General features: G+C 41.3%; 4 protein-coding genes and 1 long non-coding RNA gene across 5 annotated transcripts; 1 reads left to right on the top strand and 4 right to left on the bottom strand.

Moving 5' to 3' along the window:
* Positions 1-5,466: 5,466 nt before the first annotated feature.
* On the bottom strand, positions 5,467-7,222 carry LOC6726945. The gene is made up of 2 exons (XM_002102311.4): positions 6,927-7,222; positions 5,467-6,738 (listed from the first exon to the last, which is right to left on the bottom strand). Exons 1-2 carry the CDS (start codon positions 7,195-7,197, stop codon positions 6,377-6,379), a joined length of 633 nt encoding a protein of 210 aa, XP_002102347.1. The 5' UTR covers positions 7,198-7,222; the 3' UTR covers positions 5,467-6,376.
* An 849-nt stretch (positions 7,223-8,071) lies between these two features.
* LOC27207341 lies at positions 8,072-9,233 on the bottom strand. The gene is made up of 2 exons (XR_001600384.3): positions 8,957-9,233; positions 8,072-8,872 (listed from the first exon to the last, which is right to left on the bottom strand). It is a non-coding gene; the product is annotated as an uncharacterized LOC27207341 (long non-coding RNA).
* Positions 9,234-9,556: 323 nt separating this feature from the next.
* Positions 9,557-13,230, bottom strand: LOC6726944. Its single transcript, XM_002102310.4, has 2 exons — positions 11,172-13,230; positions 9,557-10,495 (listed from the first exon to the last, which is right to left on the bottom strand). Exons 1-2 carry the CDS (start codon positions 11,812-11,814, stop codon positions 10,128-10,130), a joined length of 1,011 nt encoding a protein of 336 aa, XP_002102346.1. The 5' UTR covers positions 11,815-13,230; the 3' UTR covers positions 9,557-10,127.
* Positions 13,231-14,365: 1,135 nt separating this feature from the next.
* LOC27209243 (ctenidin-1) lies at positions 14,366-15,229 on the top strand. Its single transcript, XM_039295370.1, has 2 exons — positions 14,366-14,474; positions 14,535-15,229. Exons 1-2 carry the CDS (start codon positions 14,469-14,471, stop codon positions 15,027-15,029), a joined length of 501 nt encoding a protein of 166 aa, XP_039151304.1. The 5' UTR covers positions 14,366-14,468; the 3' UTR covers positions 15,030-15,229.
* Positions 15,230-17,137: 1,908 nt separating this feature from the next.
* On the bottom strand, positions 17,138-21,047 carry LOC6726941. The gene is made up of 2 exons (XM_002102307.4): positions 20,380-21,047; positions 17,138-18,244 (listed from the first exon to the last, which is right to left on the bottom strand). Exons 1-2 carry the CDS (start codon positions 20,852-20,854, stop codon positions 17,832-17,834), a joined length of 888 nt encoding a protein of 295 aa, XP_002102343.1. The 5' UTR covers positions 20,855-21,047; the 3' UTR covers positions 17,138-17,831.
* Between the last annotated feature and the right edge of the window lie 527 nt (positions 21,048-21,574).

Here is a 21,574-nt window from a genome sequence, read left to right as displayed (position 1 = left end):
ATTGAAATCTAGTTGGGCACAATTTATAAAATGTATTATGAGATCATGTGTTTAAGATTGAATGGATAACGTGCTCCCCAATACAATGACATTATTGACAAAAAACAGTAAACATGTTCTTATATTTAGTTGATTACACAAATTACCTCGATATTAAAAGGCAAAGAATGAATCATGTTAAAGGTATTATCAATACCTGCCCTTTTAAAGATCACCTGTATTTAAGCAAAGAGAAATGGGAAAACATTAACATAAATATATAATTTTAAATATTAAAAAAAAATATTTCATATTTAAGACAAGAAAGAGTAATTTCTCATCATCATAAAGCACAATTAAGCTTTAAAGGTCTTGAGATCAAAAGTCACACAGAAAATGTTTTTTTTTTACAAAAAGGCAATGACTCCGCATTTTCCCGCGGTGTAGGTGGTCGAAGCGTGAGCATGGGCTTTGGGCCCCCACGGACACGCCCTCAATGAAGCTGGGGCCCTGGTGTTTACCGGTGGTCTGAGCCCTCGGCTTCGCGTTTGCGCCCAGCTTTCATCCGACTCTCGCAATGGCCAAGTCACATATTTGCTAATTTACTGACGCTTCTTAACCGATCCGGTTGCCGTATATTTCACGCAGCCCATTTATGAACGCAAAAATGTGTTTTTCTCTTTCTCCGGCTTAAAATGGGTCAGTCTTATTTGCCGTAGTTGTTTTTATTATTGTTGGGATATGGTGAAATAGTGTTTAGCACTTCGATGATTGAACTGGACTGTGTGGCGAATGTGTCTATGTGGTAATAATTGAAAGTTAAGTGGTTGGCTGTGTGGATGGAGCAGGAGGTCATTGAGAATTTATATAACAAGCTGAAAGGAATTTGCACTAACAGAGAGAATGATAAATAGCCTTGGGGCAGGTGTTTAAAACAGCATTTCCTTTATCTTTTATATTATCGATTCGTAAAGGAGCTAATTTTTAAAGCACACATATACTTATACTGAGAATGAACAAGATAGGAATGTGCTATTTACTGAAAATAAAATAATAAATAAGGTAACGAATAAATTGCTGTTTTTAGAATTTAATTCCACATATATTTTATATCCCACTTGTTTGGTTTTTTCAGCTGACAAGGATAATTTCATTTGCATGCCTTAGGACAGTATTAATTCACTATCTATATCTCAAAGGCAATTTTTCCAATGAAAACCTAAAAGAAGTGTGAGAATGGTCAGGCAGAATTTTAACGTTGCCTTCTTTGGAATTCTGCAAGCAACACGCAAATGTATTATATCTAAGACTAAATCTGCACTCAATTCCCAAACGATATAGTTTCTCCAGTGACCTGAGACATTTCTACAAAGCAAAGCCCATCAAATGGCAGTGTGAATTTTATGATTCATCCATTCAGACATCCAGCAATCCAGCCATCGATGATTTTCCCAGTCACGTTCTGCTATCGCGGCCTCCTGCATTGTGGCCATTTATGTTGCTAGCCGAGTTTCTCTGCCGGCATTGCATCGTAAAATCTTGCGTTTCCGACAAAAGATCTCCACTATAAAATCGAAACAACTTCAATTTTTGGCAGCAACAAAATTTGTATTTTTATTGTCCCGCAGCAGCTTATTAAAGGCAGTCCATTCAGCGGAGGGGAAGAAACGGCCTCACTCACTTTCATTTATATTACAACGAAATGCGACACTAAATGTTGCCTGCCCTCAATGTTGTTGCCCGCCTTTTTGCTGCGCTGTTGTTGTTTTTCTGTTGCTTGTTGTCTTGCTTATTGTTATTGTTATTGCCGGCTGATTGTTGCTGGGCAAACCAGCCGCGGGCGGCGGCTTGTCACACGCTGCGTATGAGTGACGCGCCTTTATTTTCGGTTATTGTTTTAGCCGCGTAAAACGGCCAAAAGCGGCCCAAAAAAAAAAAGAAAGTGTGCTAGGCATGCCTTATTGGGCATATTTCGCCCCATGATTCACTTGCTGCGCCAATTTGCATAGTTCCCCAGAGTCCAGATTGCACTGCGGCGGCATTTCATTCATGGTGATGAAGATGATCATAAACCACATGCCATTGGCTTGGCTCATACGCGATCCACTTTTTCGCCTTCATTCATACGATTCAGGCGATTCGCGTCATCGTTTTCGTGAGTGAAAGTTATGTAATTTCGGCGTAAAACCGAACCAACCAAAATTTTGCAATCTGCAGTGCTCACTGCTAAACCGGATGGATCGACGGATAAATGCCCGGGGACCTCCAACGCGCAGCCAATAATGTGTCGGGTTTTATTACCCGCCTAACTGTCAAATCAAACAAAATTTCTAAATGCCAATCAATAAACAATTTCTCTTTTCTTCGTTGCGGCTTTTTGGTTTCTGCCCCCAAGAACTGTCACTGTTGCACATAAAAAAAAGTATCGTTATTTCGATACGTACATTTTTAGAAAAGTGTTTTTAAAGGACCTCATCTTGTTAATCATAAAATTTTAATCTAAATTACCATTTTGATCAAATATTAATACAAACAAATATAGGTAATTTAAGGTAAAATGTTTGTCTTTCCAAAATGGTAAGTTAAGAATTTCTGCGAAATTTTTAATTATAAGATACACAAATTTTAAACTGCATGATGTTTTTGATAGCAATTTCAAATGTTAAAATAAAAGTAATAATATTTGGTGTTTTGGTAATTGTGAAAGTGAGGTAGTTTTTAACTCAAATTACTAATTAAATACTTAAACAATGCATTCTTTTATATAATATATTTATTAGGCTGACTAATATTTCTCTGTGATAAAATTTCCCAAGATTTTTTCTGCGAAACCTTACCCCCCTGTTAATGCCTTTCTGACAGCAGCCTGTTGGGCATTTATTATTTACACAAAGTCAATTAGCTCCGTTTCATTTGTGCGCTTTTCGGTTTGCGATTTGTTGCTGGCCGTCGCTCAATTAGCCGGCAACAAGTTGCCATAAATCGATAGCCGCTTTCCTCCCACTTGGCCATGTGGGTGTGGCAGGTTGGCTATCCGTCGAGCTCTCTTTCGGCCCATGTGTGTTTGCTTTTCAAATTAGCCGGCTCGAATCGCTTCGAATTTCGAGGCTTTGCAGGCTCGTTTTTTTAAATTTTTGGGCAGCGTACGTTCTACTGACCCATTTGCGTGTGTTTTCATCGAATATCAGCCAACGGAATGCCAGCGGCATTATTGGAATTCCAACGCAATGGGGGAGAAATAAATCTGCGGAGCAGGGAAAATTACACGCAGCTTGTATTGGGTAAGAGATAGAAATTTATTTCGTTCGAGTCGAATGCCAAAATGGCAAAATAGTTGGAATTGGCAGCCGTTGTGTACTGTGTGAACTCTAAGCCTTGAACATGAGCCTTCAAGATATCAAAAACATTCTTCCAATGATTTGATGGAAATTAAAATTGAAATAAACGTTAATATGCCAAGTAGGAAAACTCCAGTATATGAAAGGCTATCTACACGAAATTTGCATGAGAAGGAGTTGTGTTTGTTTTAATAACTTTTTACTCAGCTCTGTGCTCTTTGTTTAAGGAGTGAAGCTTAAACAATTCTGCTACTTAAATATTTTAAAGTATTTTCAGGGGTAATGGTGTATATAACGTGCCTTGGCAAGTCTTTTATTGATTTCTACTCCTAGCGATTTAAAATGCTGGTACAGCTTACCCTTGGTACCCAAGTTCAAGGAATTCTTAAATTGGGGATGCTTTTGTATCTTTGCGAAGCACAGATACAGCCACACGAATTTCGTCATCCGCCGCAAACACATAATTTATTCCCATCTGCAAACACAAAAGTATCCGAACCACAGCCAAATTATGTCTTTTTAAGCTTTTTGGGTTAAGCGCTGAAATGCCATCAGGTGAAATTGATTTTCTTTTCATTTGCGCAAATATGAAATGTCAATATTGTGCGTAGTCGTTGCTGTCATTGTCGCTCGGCTGAGAAAGTGCAGCGCCAACATAAAGCGTTTTCCATGCATTGAGCGGATATATCCATATACATATACTCGCATATATATAAACGTAAACGTTTTTTTTTGTATCTCAACGGTTTCTTTGGTTCGGCGCTAGTTATGCTATTTTCATTTAAAAAATTCATAGCCATTACCTGCGGGCACACTGCGGTTCAAAGCCAAAACAAATTCAATTCACTTTGCCACGAGAGCTAGGGCACTTGCCATTTTTGGGACGGCGACATTTATATATATTATTTATACTCTAGCAAGGGGTACTCCAGCTCATCGCATGATTGGACACCCCAAAGGAATTTTTTAAATTGTTCACTTTATTTATTCTTGTATGAAACTTGTCGGGCATACAAAGTCGATTATATTATATGACTTTAATATTCCATTCAATGAGTAAGTGAGTTATAGAAAAATACACTTTTCTGCATTAATTTAAGCTTGTAACAAGATGAACTTAACTTGCAAAGTAAGAAGTAGCTCTCACACAACTTTTATGAATTAAATAAATAATTTAAGACCACAAGGGTATTTTAAATCTCGTCTTCCCAAACCTGCCATTATTTTTCGTTTTTTTACCCATTTTTGCCTGCTGAAAAAATATGACAAAGTGCGCCTGTGGGATCACTTTTAGTCCGAGCTCAGGCCTAAGTATCAACGCTTTGTTTAACCCATCTGGCTGGGCCAAAAGAAAGTGAAATTGATGACACAAATGCGCAGACAACAAATACGAAGCGGTGTCTATGCTAAATGGCCTGGTTAAGTAATCTCGTGAGAGCCGCAAACATTGCGCAGTCAGCGAAGCTGAGAATGTTGTTAATAGCCAAGGTAGAGATGCGATGACAAAGACCGCCCGGCGGCTTCCCTTCGCATTCCCCTTCCCCTTCCCCACCGCCATCGCCTTTTCCTTTTCAGTTTAATTGCCCAGCTCTCCGGTCTCAACTTCACTTTCAACGTCTCACTTAGAAAGAAAGATACGCCCTGTTGTTGATCGATCTGTTAGATACGCGACAGGCATGCGCATACCGGGGTCGCGTATCTGCTGTCTTGTATCTCGTGTCTTCCAACCGCTGATGTATCTTTGGACCGCCCCTGCCACACTTGCAATTGTCTATTTGCTTTGGGCGCCCTACAACTTTCACTTGGGGCGTGGAAACGGAGGCGCGATTTGCGTAGGCTGCTAACATCAATTCAGGCAACCACGACGCCTTAGCACGTAATGGGGTCCTCTTTTTGGATCAGCATTTATGGCCAAATGATAATAAATTCCATCTTAAACTGATTCAAAAGTAGTTATTTGCTAATAATCTAACAATTAAATATAAATATGATTGTATTTGATCTATTTTTGTCTTCATGAGCATAACTGGAAAATGAGTAATGATTTCTTAAGTGCAAACTTTTAATGTTGATATAAGGTTTAAGATATAAATATTATTACTCAGAATCACTAGCAAGGCAAATTAAACACTTGCTTATATTTGTCCATCTGTCTGTCCATATGAACGACGAGTTCTCGAGAACTATAATATCTGGACTAACCGGGTATATAATAATTTAGGATTTCAATAATAGCGTTCTTTTACTTTTTTCAATGTAGTTTAATTTTATGAAAATATATGAAATTGTATTGATTTGTTCCTATTTATATCTTATTTTCGTTTAATATGGTAGTGATATTTTCATTTTTTGTTATTTGTAATTTTGTAGTTGTCCATATTTCATCTTCCACTCCTGGAGTTAAAGACTTTGGGCCACCCATGTCGTGAATCGTTGCTCTTTGTTGCACCGGTTGCAGCCCGATGATTGATTTGTGTCAACCTGTTTGTTGACTTTGGTTTTCGGTCGTGCTCTTTACATAAGTCGATTGTTGGCGGTTATTGCAACAGGCACTTGCGGAAGTAACGCAGCCAAAGCTACGACATTGCTGACTTGGCTCTGGTCACTGGTCGATGGTTTGGGTTTTGATGGGATTTGAGGGCTGACCGACGGTGCGCATGCGCAATAAACCGTTTTGTGCATAACGGAACCGCAGTGCTGTTAATTTTCGCGCTGCGTGTACGCTGCTGAATTCGTCAACGGGTCGGCTACGTAACGTCGTCAAAGTCGGGCGAGTCATGTGCTAATTAATCGTTGATGAAGCTGGGAGTTACGTGGCCCTATTTGTCAATTGGCCAACACTATACCGGAAAACTGATGTTTGTAGTAATATGATGAGATATGATTTCAAATTAACGCTACATTAACATTTGCTATTTACATTAATTCTTCTGCACCAAGTGCTGCGGTATATTTTAGAGTTGCCCTTCACTTGCGAAACATGTAACAGGCATTGAGTTTTGGTACTTTAAATAAAATTATTTTTGTTTTCCTCACGCTCACTTTCGTTTCTAACTAACCTATAAAAATGGCTTGTACAAGTTAGGGTCTTTGGAGACCAGTGGTATAAAGGGCTGTCGAATGGGCATCCAACTGCTTCCGCTGGAGGATAAATCACTGGCGTGTAATCCTTTAACGAGTGGTGCATGAGAGTGAATTATCTCCAGGCGATCGTGTGCATGTCCTCCAGACAAAATCCACTTCAGAGCCAAAATACCGGATGTGACCAATGCAATCTTGCCCATGACGAACGATGAGGTCGAAAGCGCCGTCAGCCATTTCAGGATCAAGGGTAGCAAAACTACTTTGGCAACGGCAACGGCAGCCAGAAGCGGATACACCATTTTCATAAGCTTCTTTTGCTTTTTGTGTTTACCGCGACCTACGGAAAAAGAAAATAAATATATTGTTATAGTGGAAGTTTAATCATAGGCGAGTTAGGATAGACCCATTTGTCCCTTCATGAGAAGGGAAGGTTTATGAAGATCAAAGATAAATGTAAGTCAGGGAAAATTGTAAAGTGCACTAAGAAAGAACTTTCTATATATGAGGAAGATGACTTTAACCTACCTTCGGTAGACCAGGTCTCCAGCATATTGTTTACCTCCTCGGGGCTCAAATCGTCTGTGATCAGGCTGTGCAACTGCGTTTCGGCCATCGATAGCCAATGACGCTCGACTCGCTGCCGCTCCTCGGCGGCAGCTTCCTGCTCAGCGTCCTGCTCCACGGCGGCCACGATTGCACCACCCATCTGCACCACCGGTGGTAGGGTGTAAGCTCCACCAAAGGACACCAGAAGGAGCAGGTGAAGAACGGCGATTGAAATCGAAGACTTGAACATGTTTACACCGTTGCACCGTTCTCAGACGACTGATCAAAAGTGGGCGCCCACTGCAGACTACTGCTAATGGGGCACTCTCTTCGTTGCACTCCGCTGCATTTTGATTCAATTGGGTATCTGTATATTCTTGGCCAATTGATGGCCACTCTGTACCGCTATCGCTTCTCCATTGCACTGAAAGAAAGTCATTAGTTGACGAAAATTTCTATATTGAGTAATTTTATTCAGCATTGTAAATCCGATTACATCCGATATGCCGATTATTAGCATATTTCATAAAAAGTACTGCTGATCAAAAATTCATTAATTCATTCGATTTTTATCTATTATCTTACCTTTTAAGGTAAATACTCGAACATCCAGAGCTGAATAATTTCATTCGTGATTTATGATTCTGATTTTTCCCAAGTGTTCTAACTTGGTTTCGCTGATTCTGTTTTGCACCGCCGATTCAGTTTTACTTGAGCGTGAACGGACACATTAAATTTTCCCTGCCTTAATGAACGGCTCACCGCCGACGTTTCACTGTAACTGTGTTTACTGTGCTTGTTACTGGGTTGTGTGCACCGCTCTTGTCGGGGGTCAATTGCTCCGACCATCACCATCAACAAGTAAAAACTCTTCATTATCGTCGGAAGGCATTTTCTCGGTGCGCTTCGGTTCACTTGCTCTTTTTGTTTGGCAGCCAGGTTTTTCCATTTCTATGCAGTTGGTGCACGGAAAAGCATTTTGAGGGAAATGCTCTGCAATTGCTTTTTTTTTGTCAAAAACAAGTTGGAAACGCAGAAGTTCATTTAGATTTAGTGTCATACCTACTTATACCTACCATTAAGTTATACTATTGCATTAAATTGGATTAGCATAAGATGTGCAATTAAAAGTTATTTTTGGAAGTCTTTATTTATCTAAACTTAAAAACACCCGCAATTAAGCCCACATTGTTTGCCTTATTAATTAAAGTTAATATTTCGATTTAAAATGAACCTACCGCTGCACAGTGGTTCCCCCATAGGCCAAAAATAAAAAAATCAATGTCCAAATTGTCCAAATAATTGGTTAGCTATTCCGCTTCTAGAACAGCATCGAAAGAGACAGCTTGATATCAATATATTATTGCAGCGTGAGCAAGTTGCAAGTGAAGCTGTCCCTAAAGTCAATAAAAAACCTTATAAATCGACATTACTCTGCAATGGAAGGCATTCGTATAATAAATAATGGTATTTAGTATATTTAGTACTCGGTTCCGTAGTCGATCCCGTCTCGGTAATTTCTTATGTAGAAGTTTTCGTTTCAAAATAATTGAAAAAAAAAGTTGTACATACTAACACTTAATTTCAAACTGATCGTTCATATGACAGCTATATGATATAGTGGTCCGATCCGGCTGATTTTTTCATATACAAAAATAAGAAAATGTTGTGCTAAGTTTCAAGTGTCTACCTCAACTAAAGTATTTTTGGCCGCTTTCCCCATACAATGGGAACCACTGTACGCTGCCGCAAAATTCAATCAAATTTGTGTGTCCAGAGCAGACTCAATGAAAATGATATTAAAAATTCATTAATAACATGGTCATTAACATGGAAGTCCTTGAGAATATTTTGGATTCCATTTAAAGGCTTTCCGTGAGCCCCATGTTTATGTAAATTTCCGACAACGCCCCCTGGCTGATGGCCTGCAATGTATATAATGTAATGTAATAGGATTAATTAAATTTCACCAATATTAGGGTGGCAGCGAAGACAGCTTCTGCAATTACACAAGTTGCCTAGATGGAAGCACAGGTTGGCCGGGAAATTGAATAACGTCCAAACTGAATTAGGCGTGGCCCAGACGAGACAAATGGACTTATCATCTGGCTGGCCCGCACATGTGTAACTCTGGCCCTGTGTGCCAGCTCCACTACGAGTATAGACTCTATATATTCAGTGGGCGTCCAAAGACATTCAAATGCAAGCGCGTGTCTCGGAACTAATCGCAGTCAGCAGTCGACATTCGTTAACGCGTTTGCTGTCGTCACTTTTCATGCCCAAAACCCTGACTTACCAACTGCAAAGTGTCTGCGGAATGTATCGCAGCTCGGGTGTCAGCGGTGTTTGTATTTGGTATCCGGTTGCTGCTTTAAGTTACACTACGCTGCATGGATATTATTGGGAATTTGGAAACACCGTTTAATGCGTCTCCCTTTAAGGGTTCTAAGTGTTTAATTACTTGGGTACACATAAAATTAATTTAAGATTTATTTTTAGGTTTTGTACTGAATTTACATGACAATAATTTAACGGTAAGCACGTCCTGAATATTATGAAAAATAACTTAGAAATAGAGAATATTATAATTTTTGCATATTAATTTATAAATAGGTGAGTGGATCGAATTAGTAAAAATTTAGGAAGAATATGGTTCCTAATGCTCAGTAAAATATAATTAAAGTCGTCAAGATCGATCATCTTATAGTTTACAGAGACTTGTTCGTCAAATCTTAAAATTTTAAGATCAATAAATACTTACAATTAACAGCCCATCTATGCAAAAATAAAATAATTTGACTTTAGCAAGAGAAAAACCTTAAACCAAACCGTGTTGTGTTTAACATAAGAAAAATGTTTTCATAAATTAAAAGGCTAAAAAAGAAATAGTAGTTTTCGTAAAGCTCTAATATCTTATGGAGCTGCAAATAATTGTCATTTATATTAAAGACCGTGTCTAAGATAGCAGTATTTAAGACAGAGTATTTAAAATTCACTAATGGGTGATTTTGTTGTTATTTACATACTTCATTTCACTTGCGGGCGCGTCGTTGTTATCGCTGAAAATCGGCGACGTCACTTGCTTATAGCCACCGACCGACCGGACAACTCAATGCTGGTCGAGCAGTTGGCCAACTCTACCCAAATAGGTAATTTGAATGGGTTTTAAGGCGGCACTCATCAGAGCTTCTTCAAGACAAGTGACTTGCTGGCATGGCCGCCACCTCCGGAGCTCTTCAGGCTCATTACAGCCGTAAAGAGAGCGAAGAAGAAGCCGGCCAGGCCCGTGGTGCCTACGAGCAGCGTGAGTCCGCCGATTAGGACCGGGATGAGGGTGAGGAACTTGAGCTTGTAGGCAATCAGCAGGGGGAAAAACAGCTTCTGGATCTTCTTCTTCAGCTTCTTGAGCTTGCGGCCCTCGGATAACGCAGATGCCAGGCGTTGAGAGCGACCTTGAACCAGGAGCTCCTTTGAAGTTGCACCTGGTGGCTGTGCGGCGGCTGCTCCTTCTCCTGCGGTGGCATCCAATTTATTTGAACCCGTCTCATCTGCGATTGGAGGAGCGGAAACACTAGTTAGCCACGTAATTAGATGGTCAGTCACAGCCGCCCCGAGGTTATGGTTGCTTGTCACTTGCATGACCGCATGGGTTGGATTGGAAAATAATCAAGAATCATTGAATTTAAAACTCCTATGCTAAGTCAACCATGAAAAGGGAGAAAATTATTGAGTATAGTAAGAGTACTTAACCCATTAGATGTCTAATAATAATGTACTTAAAAACATTATTATTGATGTTTTTGAAATATTTTAGTGCTGGCACAACATAACTTTCTAAAATATTGTATATGGTTAATTGATGCTAAACGTAGTTGCTTGGCTAGTTTTTATAATTTTGAAATATTTATAATTATACTTTACTGAAAAGCTTTTGTAAAAACTTCAGATACCCCCGTTTTTCAAAATAGTAAAAGTTTGAAAATAGTTTTTTATAATGGAAACTCATCTGAAAAGCCAGGAATAAATTTGGAAGTGCAAGATTACTTTAAGGTTTCGGCAGCAGTTTATTTACTATTTGAATTCACAAGGAAAACAATTCCAGTTTTGTTTAGTTAATATTCTTGTTGTTGTGCACTCCAATTTCGTAATAAAAATTCGCTTTAATCCATGTGCTGTTCCTGGATTTAGACCACATTTAATAAAGTTTTCATTAAATTTACCCACCTGCCTCGTCGCTAATCACGCTTCTTAGGGCGTCGCAGAAGTCGCGCACTTTCACCAGGGCGCGTTCAAAGGGCTCCAAGTAGGATTCCGCGCCCCGGAGCGACGCCTGTTCGCCATCTCCTGGTCCCCCGGGAAGGATTCTGTTTTCATCATCTTGATTATTATCGTCATCACCATTAACCGGGTGGGTTAAAGTCGCAGCCACCTTTTGAACTTCCGGCTCGACATCCTCCGCTTTTGGCAGCTGGCGGAGGAGTTGGCCCCGCCGCATCTGCTGGCTGATGGCCAGAACATAGCTGGATGGATCGTTGGGAGGATTCGGTTTGTAATTTCCGCCCGGCGTTGTAGAGCTCTCGTTATAGCGATGGTTGTAGGCGTAGAAATTGACAGGAAGTCGTTCCGGTTCCTTTCGCCTTTCCCGGATCTCCGCTCGCTCCGGCTGCATGGAACTGGGTGCTGTCGCCTGGAGGATGAGCCAATTGTTGTGCTGGGTGAAAGGCTGCCAAGCATTCATCTCCAGCTTTAGCTGCGGGTTCTGGTTGCCGGCGGAAGTGGCGCCATTAAAGCGACTGGCGCTGCACCTCGCCACCTCCATTGTTATGAGCCCGCAAATGCCGAGCACCAACACCTGTCGCTGCCACATTGTTGATTCAATTTTCCTGCGGATCCTTCGGCTGGGCTTGCCACTTCACACACGCACTCCGCACGCCGTCAAGAATTGAACTGTGAGGAGGTGAGTGTTCCGAGATCTTTGTAGACCAAATTCTACGGGCCATTCGACAATTTATGGTGCTCTCTGGTCGAGCGATTTTACGGCCTTTCGCCGAAAAATGCTGTGGCTTTTGCTTGCGGTCAAGCGCCTAGTTGATCCCCCAGATAGATTTTCACAATCAAGACTTTTACCTGGCCCACACGAAGAGAAATAGGGCAGTTAAAATGGGTTTAAAATTTAAATTCATTTAAAATAACTCAAAAACCTATATAAAACCGGGTTTTTGAGTAACATAATCAGGTTCAGAAAACTCTTTGATTCTATTTAACCTATTTGATTTATACTTAACCTATATTGTTACTATTACTTAAGGTAATGTAAAGTATTAAAGTAAGGTTTGACTACCTTAGTTATTAAATTGTCTTATTAGTATCTGAAACTTTGTTGATGAACGCTTTTGGGAGTGTACACATGCAGAATGTTAGCCCGTCAGGCGTAACCGGATTGGGTGGAGGTAACCGACCACCGTCCACTTCCCAATTTCCACTTATGTAAATTTTCACTGATGAAAAGTGGGCGTCTCATTGGCAGATCGAAGATTAACGCTCCAGGGAGCACAACACGTGCTTCTAAGCCCATTCAGGCATGTCGGTTTTAATTAGAAAACAATGCTTTAAAGGCGAGTTTCGGCTGTTTTCACTTTTCACCACCTTGCCACCTTGATGCCCTGTTGCACGTTCGCAGCCACAAGTCCAACTGGTGGCCTTGCACTTGTTGCACTATTCTATATAGGTTTCTGGCCCTGGGAAAGTGTACCCAATGGGTAAATTCGAGTAATTGCAGGTCCGTGCGTGCTAATTGCCTCTCCGAATTTGCCACCAGATGCCAGCGGGGTGTGCACCTCGCCGCCGTGTGTTTAATCTTCCCCAAGTGGATGATGGGCACTAAGAGGTGAATCGGTGGGCGAAAGAGGTTGACTTTTTGCAGCAATCTCTGTAACGTTGCACTTAACTTATTGCTTTTCCTTCCCTTTACATACTGTTGGGCGACACCATTTAACTTTTTTACAAGTTGGCTACGAATATGGCCGACTTTTCAACGGTTTGCGCAACTTAAGCCTTTCTGTAAAGCTTACTTTTGGGCTTACCTTTGAAAAGACAGTCGCGAGAAAATAAGTATCTTAAATAGTATACCTTGTCTTATCAGATTCGAACCGTTTCGATTGTTTACTACCTGCAATGAAAACAAGGCACAAGACAAACAAAAGGACATGGCTATATAGCCTATATAGCTTGATCAAGAAAATATATACTTTATACGGCAACAAAAAAATCATATTTGCGTCTGTGTTTATTACCAACATTTTTATGAGAGTGTTATCTAAGCACAGGCGATGTCATTTCCGAACTAGAGCCAGAGTTTGGGATAAATCTCAATGCAATCCTCAGCCGAATGCAGCCCACATCTCGGTTCGAGTTCCGTTCGGGCTTTGTTTTTCCATTATCCGCATTCAGAATGATGTATGGGATGGAATTATGGTACTGAATAAGTGAAAGAGCCTATGTGATAATGGGGGCTTGTGGGCCATTTGCAGGCGCAAATTGTGGCTTAGACTGAATGGCAATTGAAATGTCTTTCAGAGCTTGACCATTAACGGCTAGCCATGATTGATAGTGTCCAAAGGACCACATTCGGATGGCTTACGAATATAATGGAGAGTGACTGTAGCTTATTTCTTTCATTGTCTGCACGCGTCCGAAACCCGTATTTCATTTGACATTGTTTGGTTTTCTCATGTGTGTTATGAGAATGCTGCCAACAGATGATCAGGCGTGGATCAAACTAAAGATATTTAAAGCATTTATTTTTTATTTTGCCTAATTTGCATGTGACTGCTTTTTCGACTGGGGACTATGATTAGCTAACAACTGGGACAACAGTCTTGCATTTTTTGGACGATTTGTACACTGAGATCATATTCTATGTTTCTTTAACTCAATATGTGCTCAATATTTCTTTATTTCAATTGACTTCATGTTTTTGTACATTATTTATAAAAATCTTCAATAGCACATTTAATTAGATGTAAGTGTATGTAAAACAATTACAATTACAGTTCGTAATATATAAAATCGCATTGTATTATGATCTGCATTTTTTGTTTTCAACGATTTAACATTTTAATTCCGTTTTGTCTTCTTTTTTATTTAAATTTTGATTTTGTACGACAGCTTGCATTCTATTGGCAATTCTTGTTGGCAACCCGGTCAACTCAGCCGTAAAACTAGTTCAACGCAAAACTCTTCCTACGCCCAGCTTTAATGGAAATCATAAATTTGATTTCGGGAATCTTCCCGGCCACACCGGCTTTTATCAGAGCGCTGCACAAGTTGTTGCTTAATTTCGGAGTCACTATAATGAGTCAAAAGACCTTGTTTTTGGAGGGAAGTGAAGCGTGTGCGACACATAGCCACTCACTAAGCCACCTTTGATGGGGTTTGGTCAGTCAGGCAGCTTTAAATCGAAAGCGAATTTGGCTTTTGGCATTAGTTCTACTTGTGCTTCTCGAGCGTTCGCAGTCCGCGATGAAAGTAAGTATTGCCTGAGAAAATGATTCTTGAAAGGATTAAACACAAACTGATATCCTACAGGTATTTGTATGTCTTCTGGCTCTGGCAGCCATCCTGGCAACCGCCAACGCCGGTCTCCTCAGTCTGCTCAAGGGCGGTGGTGGCGGTGGCTATGGCGGCGGATACGGTGGTGGCTACGGCGGCGGCTACGGAGGTGGTGGCTATGGAGGCGAGAGCACCGTGAAGGTCATTAAAGTGATTACCGATTCCGGAGCTGGCGGTGGCTACGGCGGAGGATACGGAGGTGGCTACGGAGGTGGCTACGGAGGTGGCTACGGAGGTGGCTACGGAGGTGGACACGGTGGTGGCTACGGAGGTGGCTATGGAGGTGGCTACGGAGGTGGCTACGGAGGTGGATACGGAGGTGGCAGCACTGTCAAAATTATTAAAGTGATCACCGATTCCGGATCCGGCTACGGAGGTGGATACGGTGGAGGTGGCTGGAGTTCCGGCAGCTACGGAGGCAGTTACGCTGGTGGCTACGGTGGTCAGTCCGGATGGTGGAAGACGAAGTGATCAGATGAACCACTCTCCATGTAGATGTAGTCCGGATATAAACTCGTTTATGTACCTGAAAAAAAAAACATTCCGTAGCCAAGTAACCCGAATCTTTTAATGCCAGTTATTTCCAAGTTAGCGAAACTAGTTTGAGATGATCCGCAGACTGCGGCGAACTTACAAATGAAGCAAAAATAAATCTTATTTAAATAAATAAAGAGCTTTTTTTTTACCTTGTAACAAATAATTATTTCCATTCTCGATGGTTCTATATTAGTATGGGACACAATCTCCAATTACCATAATGTCTGTAAAGCAGAATGCCTTAGTTATCGATATTTTCCAATATCAACTTTTAAATTAACTTTAATTCGGACTTTTAAAACTTGATGTGTTTATTTTTAATGGAAGGCTAATTTTACCTTCAGAAGAAGCCATTATACTGCATACGCTGAGATTTAATCGCAGCTATTAAATGGGTTTTATGGCCATCCGGTTTTTTTGTCTTTTTTATTTGTATTTCATAATATGCATTAACCGCAGCTTATTTATTTTAATATTTTGTGAACTTCTTAGCCAACTCTATCATTGAGCGTTAAAAAGATCGTATTTAAATAAATTATATAAATTGTTATAAAAAGAATTTTCCACAAAAGATGCAAGTTTCTGCCCATTGACAAATTGAAATCGGATGGCAAATGTTTCTTAGTGGAGGGTTTTAGATTTTGGGTTTAGAACGTTAGTTTAAAAACGCTACGAAATGATATTCCATGTAAAATTTGGCTCACTTAATTTAATTTAATTCTAGCACTTCATTTCTGGACATTAAGAAGGTGTTCCAATTCTGGTGAGAAATTTTCTTGAAAGTATCTCGAATTTCTAGGGTGCTCTGCGACCCAAATTAGGAAGTCACTATTCTGGGAGCGAACTTAACTGTTCAGTGGGGAATTTTTAAAAAATTTAAAAGAAATTGCTTAAAAAATTGATGCAAAAAAGCTTTTTTTCCAGGTTTGAATCAACCAGTGCGTTTCACAGTTGCAAATGTTTTTTAGCTTGAGTAAAAAATGAAAAAATGTAAAGACTTCCTAGTTCAGAGAAAATACCGATTTTTCTTTCCTTTAAAATATTCGTTATAAACCAAAGGTTATAAGGTCTACGTATAAAAAATTTAATATTCTGCTCATAAGATAAACTCAATAACTATTTATAACTTCCCACAATGTTTGTGTAATATTAGCCTTGAAATCAAGATGGTTATAATTAGTTAATTTTGTAAGAGGCTCGACAATTTATTCATTGAACAAACTGATAAGGTTTCAATATCGATCTCGTTCATTTAAATTAAATTCTGGTTTGCCTCTCTCTTTGTATTGACAGGTAAAAAAAAATACATTTTAAATGCGTCGTTATGGGAGAAGGGACAGTTTAACTTTATTCTTTAATCGTGTGTTTTTTCTACATATATATGTTTGTTATGTAAAATGCGGAATTGATTGGCAATACTGCCAGCCGTTGGGCAATTTGAATGAAGGACGCCTTAACAAGCTTCCGGGTTACAAGTGCTGAAACACAATGACAAGCTGAATCCTTAATTAAAGTTGATTTGGCCAACAGCTTTAACTTACGTAACTCAGTCCCACAGATTTTCACATGCAAGCAACATCCATTACTCGACTCAGAACCCCACTAATTGGATGATGATTCATTTTGCGTAATTCATTATATGGTTCCCTCTAGAAATTCCTGGTGCGTTCAGTTATGATTAAAGTCAAGGGGAAATTCTCGTTCTTTTACTGGCACAAGCAAACTTTCCTCCTTGTTCCTCCTTACATAGCTGAACTGTGGACCAACTTGCTTCTTCGCTTAAATTTCCGTTGTCTTGTCTTGTGTGTTTGGGCCAGGGCAATAAACGTGGGCCATAAGGTTGCCGAATATGGGACAAACACCCTGGGACACTACAAGTGGAATTAATGGAAGCTGGAGCTGGCCAAGTTTTATTGGGATTTGGCCAAGGCAAGCGGAAGTAGTCTCCGGCAAATGGTTACAGGAAGCTTATGATATTGGTCGAGTATCTTTAGTCTGGCCCACACACACCCACCCCCCTTCAACACGAGAGAAACCTGCCCTTCGCTTGGTATCAGTGATTTTATTTGTATACATTTTTTTTGCTTTTCTGTTTTTTGAAAACTTTGCTGCTTACATGCGATTTACACTTACGGCTGGTAAATAAATAATAAAGTTAAATAAATTATTACACCTAGTGGCTACGTACAGTTAGACAGGCTAGAGTTAATCAAAGTGCGCCAGTGGAGTGAGTTGGACTTGGAAGCAGGCTGCAGAAGCGGAAGTACGAGAGGTAATTGAAAACAGCAAGTGCAGTTAGCCATAGGAATTGAAGCACAGTGAGTTGCAGATACACAGATACAGGTTGAAAAAAAAAAGATGCAGAGGCCGGGTTCAGCAACAGTAAACCCGGCTGGAAGAACAGAGCAGGGCAGAGCGATACATAAAACAAAACATAATCGATTAAAGCAAATACTAATCATTATAAAAAAATCCGCAGTGCCCAGTGGGAACGCACGTTCTAGATACATTTCATCCGATGTACCCATAGGTGCCACAGTGCGTCGAGTGAACCGTTGGAAGTGCATCAAGTCATCTTTTCTGCCCAGCAGTGCAAGTGCAAAAAGAGAGTTATGTGTATATCTAATTACAATCCGTCCGCCGTCCGTGATTTATCCACAAGATAAATGCAGCTATGTAACACTTAGGTCACTCCTCCACTCCTCTTGCTCTTTCCTATCTATCTGAATTTCCGTCCTACGACTTGGTCACTTGCGGCGCAGCTGCTTTCGGATGCAGATGCTGCAGCTGCGGGTGGCTCTGTGCGTGGGCCGCCTGCTCCTGGTGGTGGGCTCGGTAGGCCAGCTCCTGGGCCTCGGTCAGGGATCGTCGGTCCCAGCCACCGCCACCTCCGCCGCCGCCTCCGGATGACCAGCCACCGCCTCCTCCGCCGCCTCCGGAGGACCAGCCAGAACTGCCGCCTGACGACTTGCCGGACATCAGCTTCTTCAGCCCGATTATGCCCGCTAGGAGCAGGGCGATCTTAGAGATGATCAGTGCCTTGCCCGCCAGGATGTAGAGCGCACCCATGGCAATCGGAATCATGCCCATCATCTTCATGGCCATGCCCATCATCATCATGCCCATCATCTTCTTCATTTTACCACGGCCTGCAAAAGATATGGATAATTTGTTAATTTGTGGTTTCATTCATATAGTATTTTAAATAATAATGTGATCTAAAAGATTATTTAAAGATGAGTAAAAACAAACAATGACGCTAGGAAATGCATGCAAAAACAATAGTTCGAGTATCTGAATCTCAGAAGATCTTCCAAGTTGATATGGTATTTGGATGGCACCCCTGCAAATTTGGAGAAACGGTGAAAGTGCCAGCTCAATTAACCAAAGGCTGCATGGGAATATTTTCCCAGGGAAAACTCAGACGCCTTTTGAAAGAGGCTCTGGCATTCCGAATTGCCAGCACCGTGTGTGGCTTTCATTTTGCTGCCTTCATTAGGGACACTGCGGGCGATTTCACTTGCCTGGCTGGCTGTTTGGTAAAATTGCATTTCGACATGGGCACGTCCATGGACATGGAAATGGAAATGGACATGAAAATGGAAATGGAAATGAAAATGGCGACTAATGCTGCCCAAAAGATCGATGATCGGAAAGTCATAACCAGATTTAAACAGGCATCTCAGTCGATCGAGCCAGTATTAGCCAAAAACGGCTGTGCCATTGAGAAAGTGTTGGCCAACTTGACTCTAGCTCCTCGCATCGATTAAAAATCTTGATCAATGATTTGAAAGTAAAAGAAAAACTTCATGAGGCGTGAAAGTAAGTTCACTTTTCTTTGCATCGCCTGCATTGCGATCTTGATGTGGATGCTGCCTAAGTGCTTGTGTCAAATTTGTAATTTGTAATTGACGACAGCCCGCATTCAAAATGGAAATGCCAATACCACTGGCCTCCTAGTCGAGGAGTTGTTTCTCGTGGCCTCGCCGGAGAAACGTGGTCGCCACTTTCATTGCATTTGACATGGTCATGTCATCTAGACATGGCTTAGTTTTTGCTTTTAGAGCGTCCTACTCTGCCCTTTTAGGGTTTAGTTACTTGGTCTCAAGGTTGGGGAAAACGTATACTGGAGATATTGCTAAGTAACTTCAAATATAATTTTTCGTAAATATAAGGTATTTTTTAATAATATCTAATATAATTGTTTTTAAATAATATAATATAAGAATATATATTTTTTAAATAAAGATGTACGTGCTCTCTAATTTCTCGATTTTCTAACAATTTTTGAATGCATTTTGACTTGACAATTAAATCTAGAGTGGCTTAGATTCGTGGTGGCAAAGCTACAGCGCATGCCATGTTTTTCGGCTGTTTTTGGACAACACGAAATTCTGGCATGACATTTTATATTCGACGTTGTCGCCACCGTCTGTCTGGCTGATGTCGTTGTTAAGGTTTCTGGGTCAGTCCTGAGTTGCTCAACGGGTTTTCTCGTGTGCGCGTTATAAAATAACGAAAACTAAAAACAATTGCGCATTTTCCCAGAGCCAGTACAATGTGACCTCTCCCTCCTTCCCGCCTTTCTACCCATTTCTTCCGCCCCCCCGGCCAGCCCACTCACCCTGTTTACATACAATGCAGAAATGATAAGCCAGGAAGTGGGCCAGCCAGCGGTTGCTGACGATGCAGTTGCGAATGTCACTGCCAGCCCGAGATAAACACACGCTTTGGACCACTATCACGGCTCTCTCGGCTCTAATAAGCACCTGGAAATTGCCGGCGATATGGCCAGAGTCATAGCCGGAGTCAAATTATGTCACTGTTACGCGCAATGAATACTGGGGTATTAGCGGTAACCGCAATTAGACCGCCCCCAGAAAGTGATGATTGGCGCTGTGCGGTGGATCGATTTGTTTACCCAAGAAATCTTGGGTTAATTGCAGGCAATTCGGGGACAGAGGCCAGGAGATCTGATGTTATCACTGGCTATTTAGCCAGTAGGGTAAAATAACATACTTGCGATACTAATTGGAGAAAATAAACAACGTAGATGAAGCTTTTGCTGTTACGAAAAATATTCATTTCCCTCATTGATGGCAGTGGTAAAACAATAAAAGTTGAGCTACTTTAAATTAGTAATCAGTAACTGCTTTCTAAACGAAAATCTGCTGACAGGCTGACAGGCAATGTGTTATATGAAAATCGATTCATTGGTTAAAAACCGAAGTGTTTTTCGGTATTTACCATCAGTGTAACCCTTAATCCCACCCAGCCCACTTACCTTCCTCTAGTCCGCGTCCAATCTCATCGGATGTGAGCTTGGGGAAGCTGACTTGCAGGGAGTGCCCGTTGAAGAAGTAGCTGAGCCGCTCGATCAGCATGTTGGTGAGCTTGGCATCTCGGTCGCTGCCGGATCGGGGCAGCGAGGACTCCAGCTCGTTCTCGCTGGCGGCCGGCGGACGGGGAGCTGTTTCCAGGCGCACCAGCTTGATGCCCTCGGCCACGTTGATGGCGTCGATGGGGGCCAGGCGGTCGATGAAGGATATGGCCTTCTTTTTCAGACATGGCACGAATCCGGCCTCGGCGCGGGTGCACTCGTCGTAGACCCTGAGGAGGGTCCGTGCCCCGGCGCTCTGGGATGGGCTGGGACTGGGCGGGCTGCCCAGCTGCTCGGTGGCCGCCCCACAACTGCTGGCGAGGAACAACACGGAGAGCAGGCTGATGAGGGCCTGCCAGGGCCACTGCTTGAATATCATTCTAAGGCACTTTTCACACTTTTCCCGGCTAACGACAACAACACTCGCGGCACACCGCGCGACAGGTGCTACACACAGGTGGGTGGGTGGTTAGTCCTTCGGCCACAAATCCTTGTCTGGGAGTCACTGGGAGCCACTTGCTCTGGCTGCTAGCTCGAATCAAACTGATGCCGAGCCTTGGCGCGCTTTGTTCTTTTATAGACCTTTCTTTCTTTCTTTCTGTCTTTCTGCGCTCGCTCAACGGCCTGTTGATCGCAATTTGATTTTCCTCGGCTTCGTCGGCGGCGACTTCGGGCCCCCAGCTCGTGCTGGCTCTTTTTCCCACTCGGTTTTCCACGGCGTTGGGGAAAAAGCGTGCGTCAGTGCTGGTACTTGAGTTTTCCACAGCCCGAAGTGAATTTAGCTGCATAGTGTCGATTATCTGATGTCTATTATTTTGAGACCATAAACGTTAAAGGTAATGTGTTATATGAGTTTTCATTATATTTCAAAATTTATTTATATATTTATTTTACAGTAATTAGCTAACATAAAAATTGTATCAAATGTACTATGCTATAAAGTAATATAATTATTTTCTTAAACAATATATTCTATATATTAAAGTTAAAGCTGTATAGCTTGCTGTTAGTGTCAAAAATTGGTTTTGTGAGCTAGCATTATATGAATAAAGAAATATAAATGTATCATAAACCAATTTGACTCGAAAATAGCCAGGCT

The sequence above is a fragment of the Drosophila simulans genome, chromosome 3R (genome assembly GCF_016746395.2).
Source record: "Drosophila simulans strain w501 chromosome 3R, Prin_Dsim_3.1, whole genome shotgun sequence".
Lineage (NCBI taxonomy): Eukaryota > Metazoa > Arthropoda > Insecta > Diptera > Drosophilidae > Drosophila > Drosophila simulans.
This window is presented reverse-complemented; position numbering and strand designations above follow the sequence as displayed.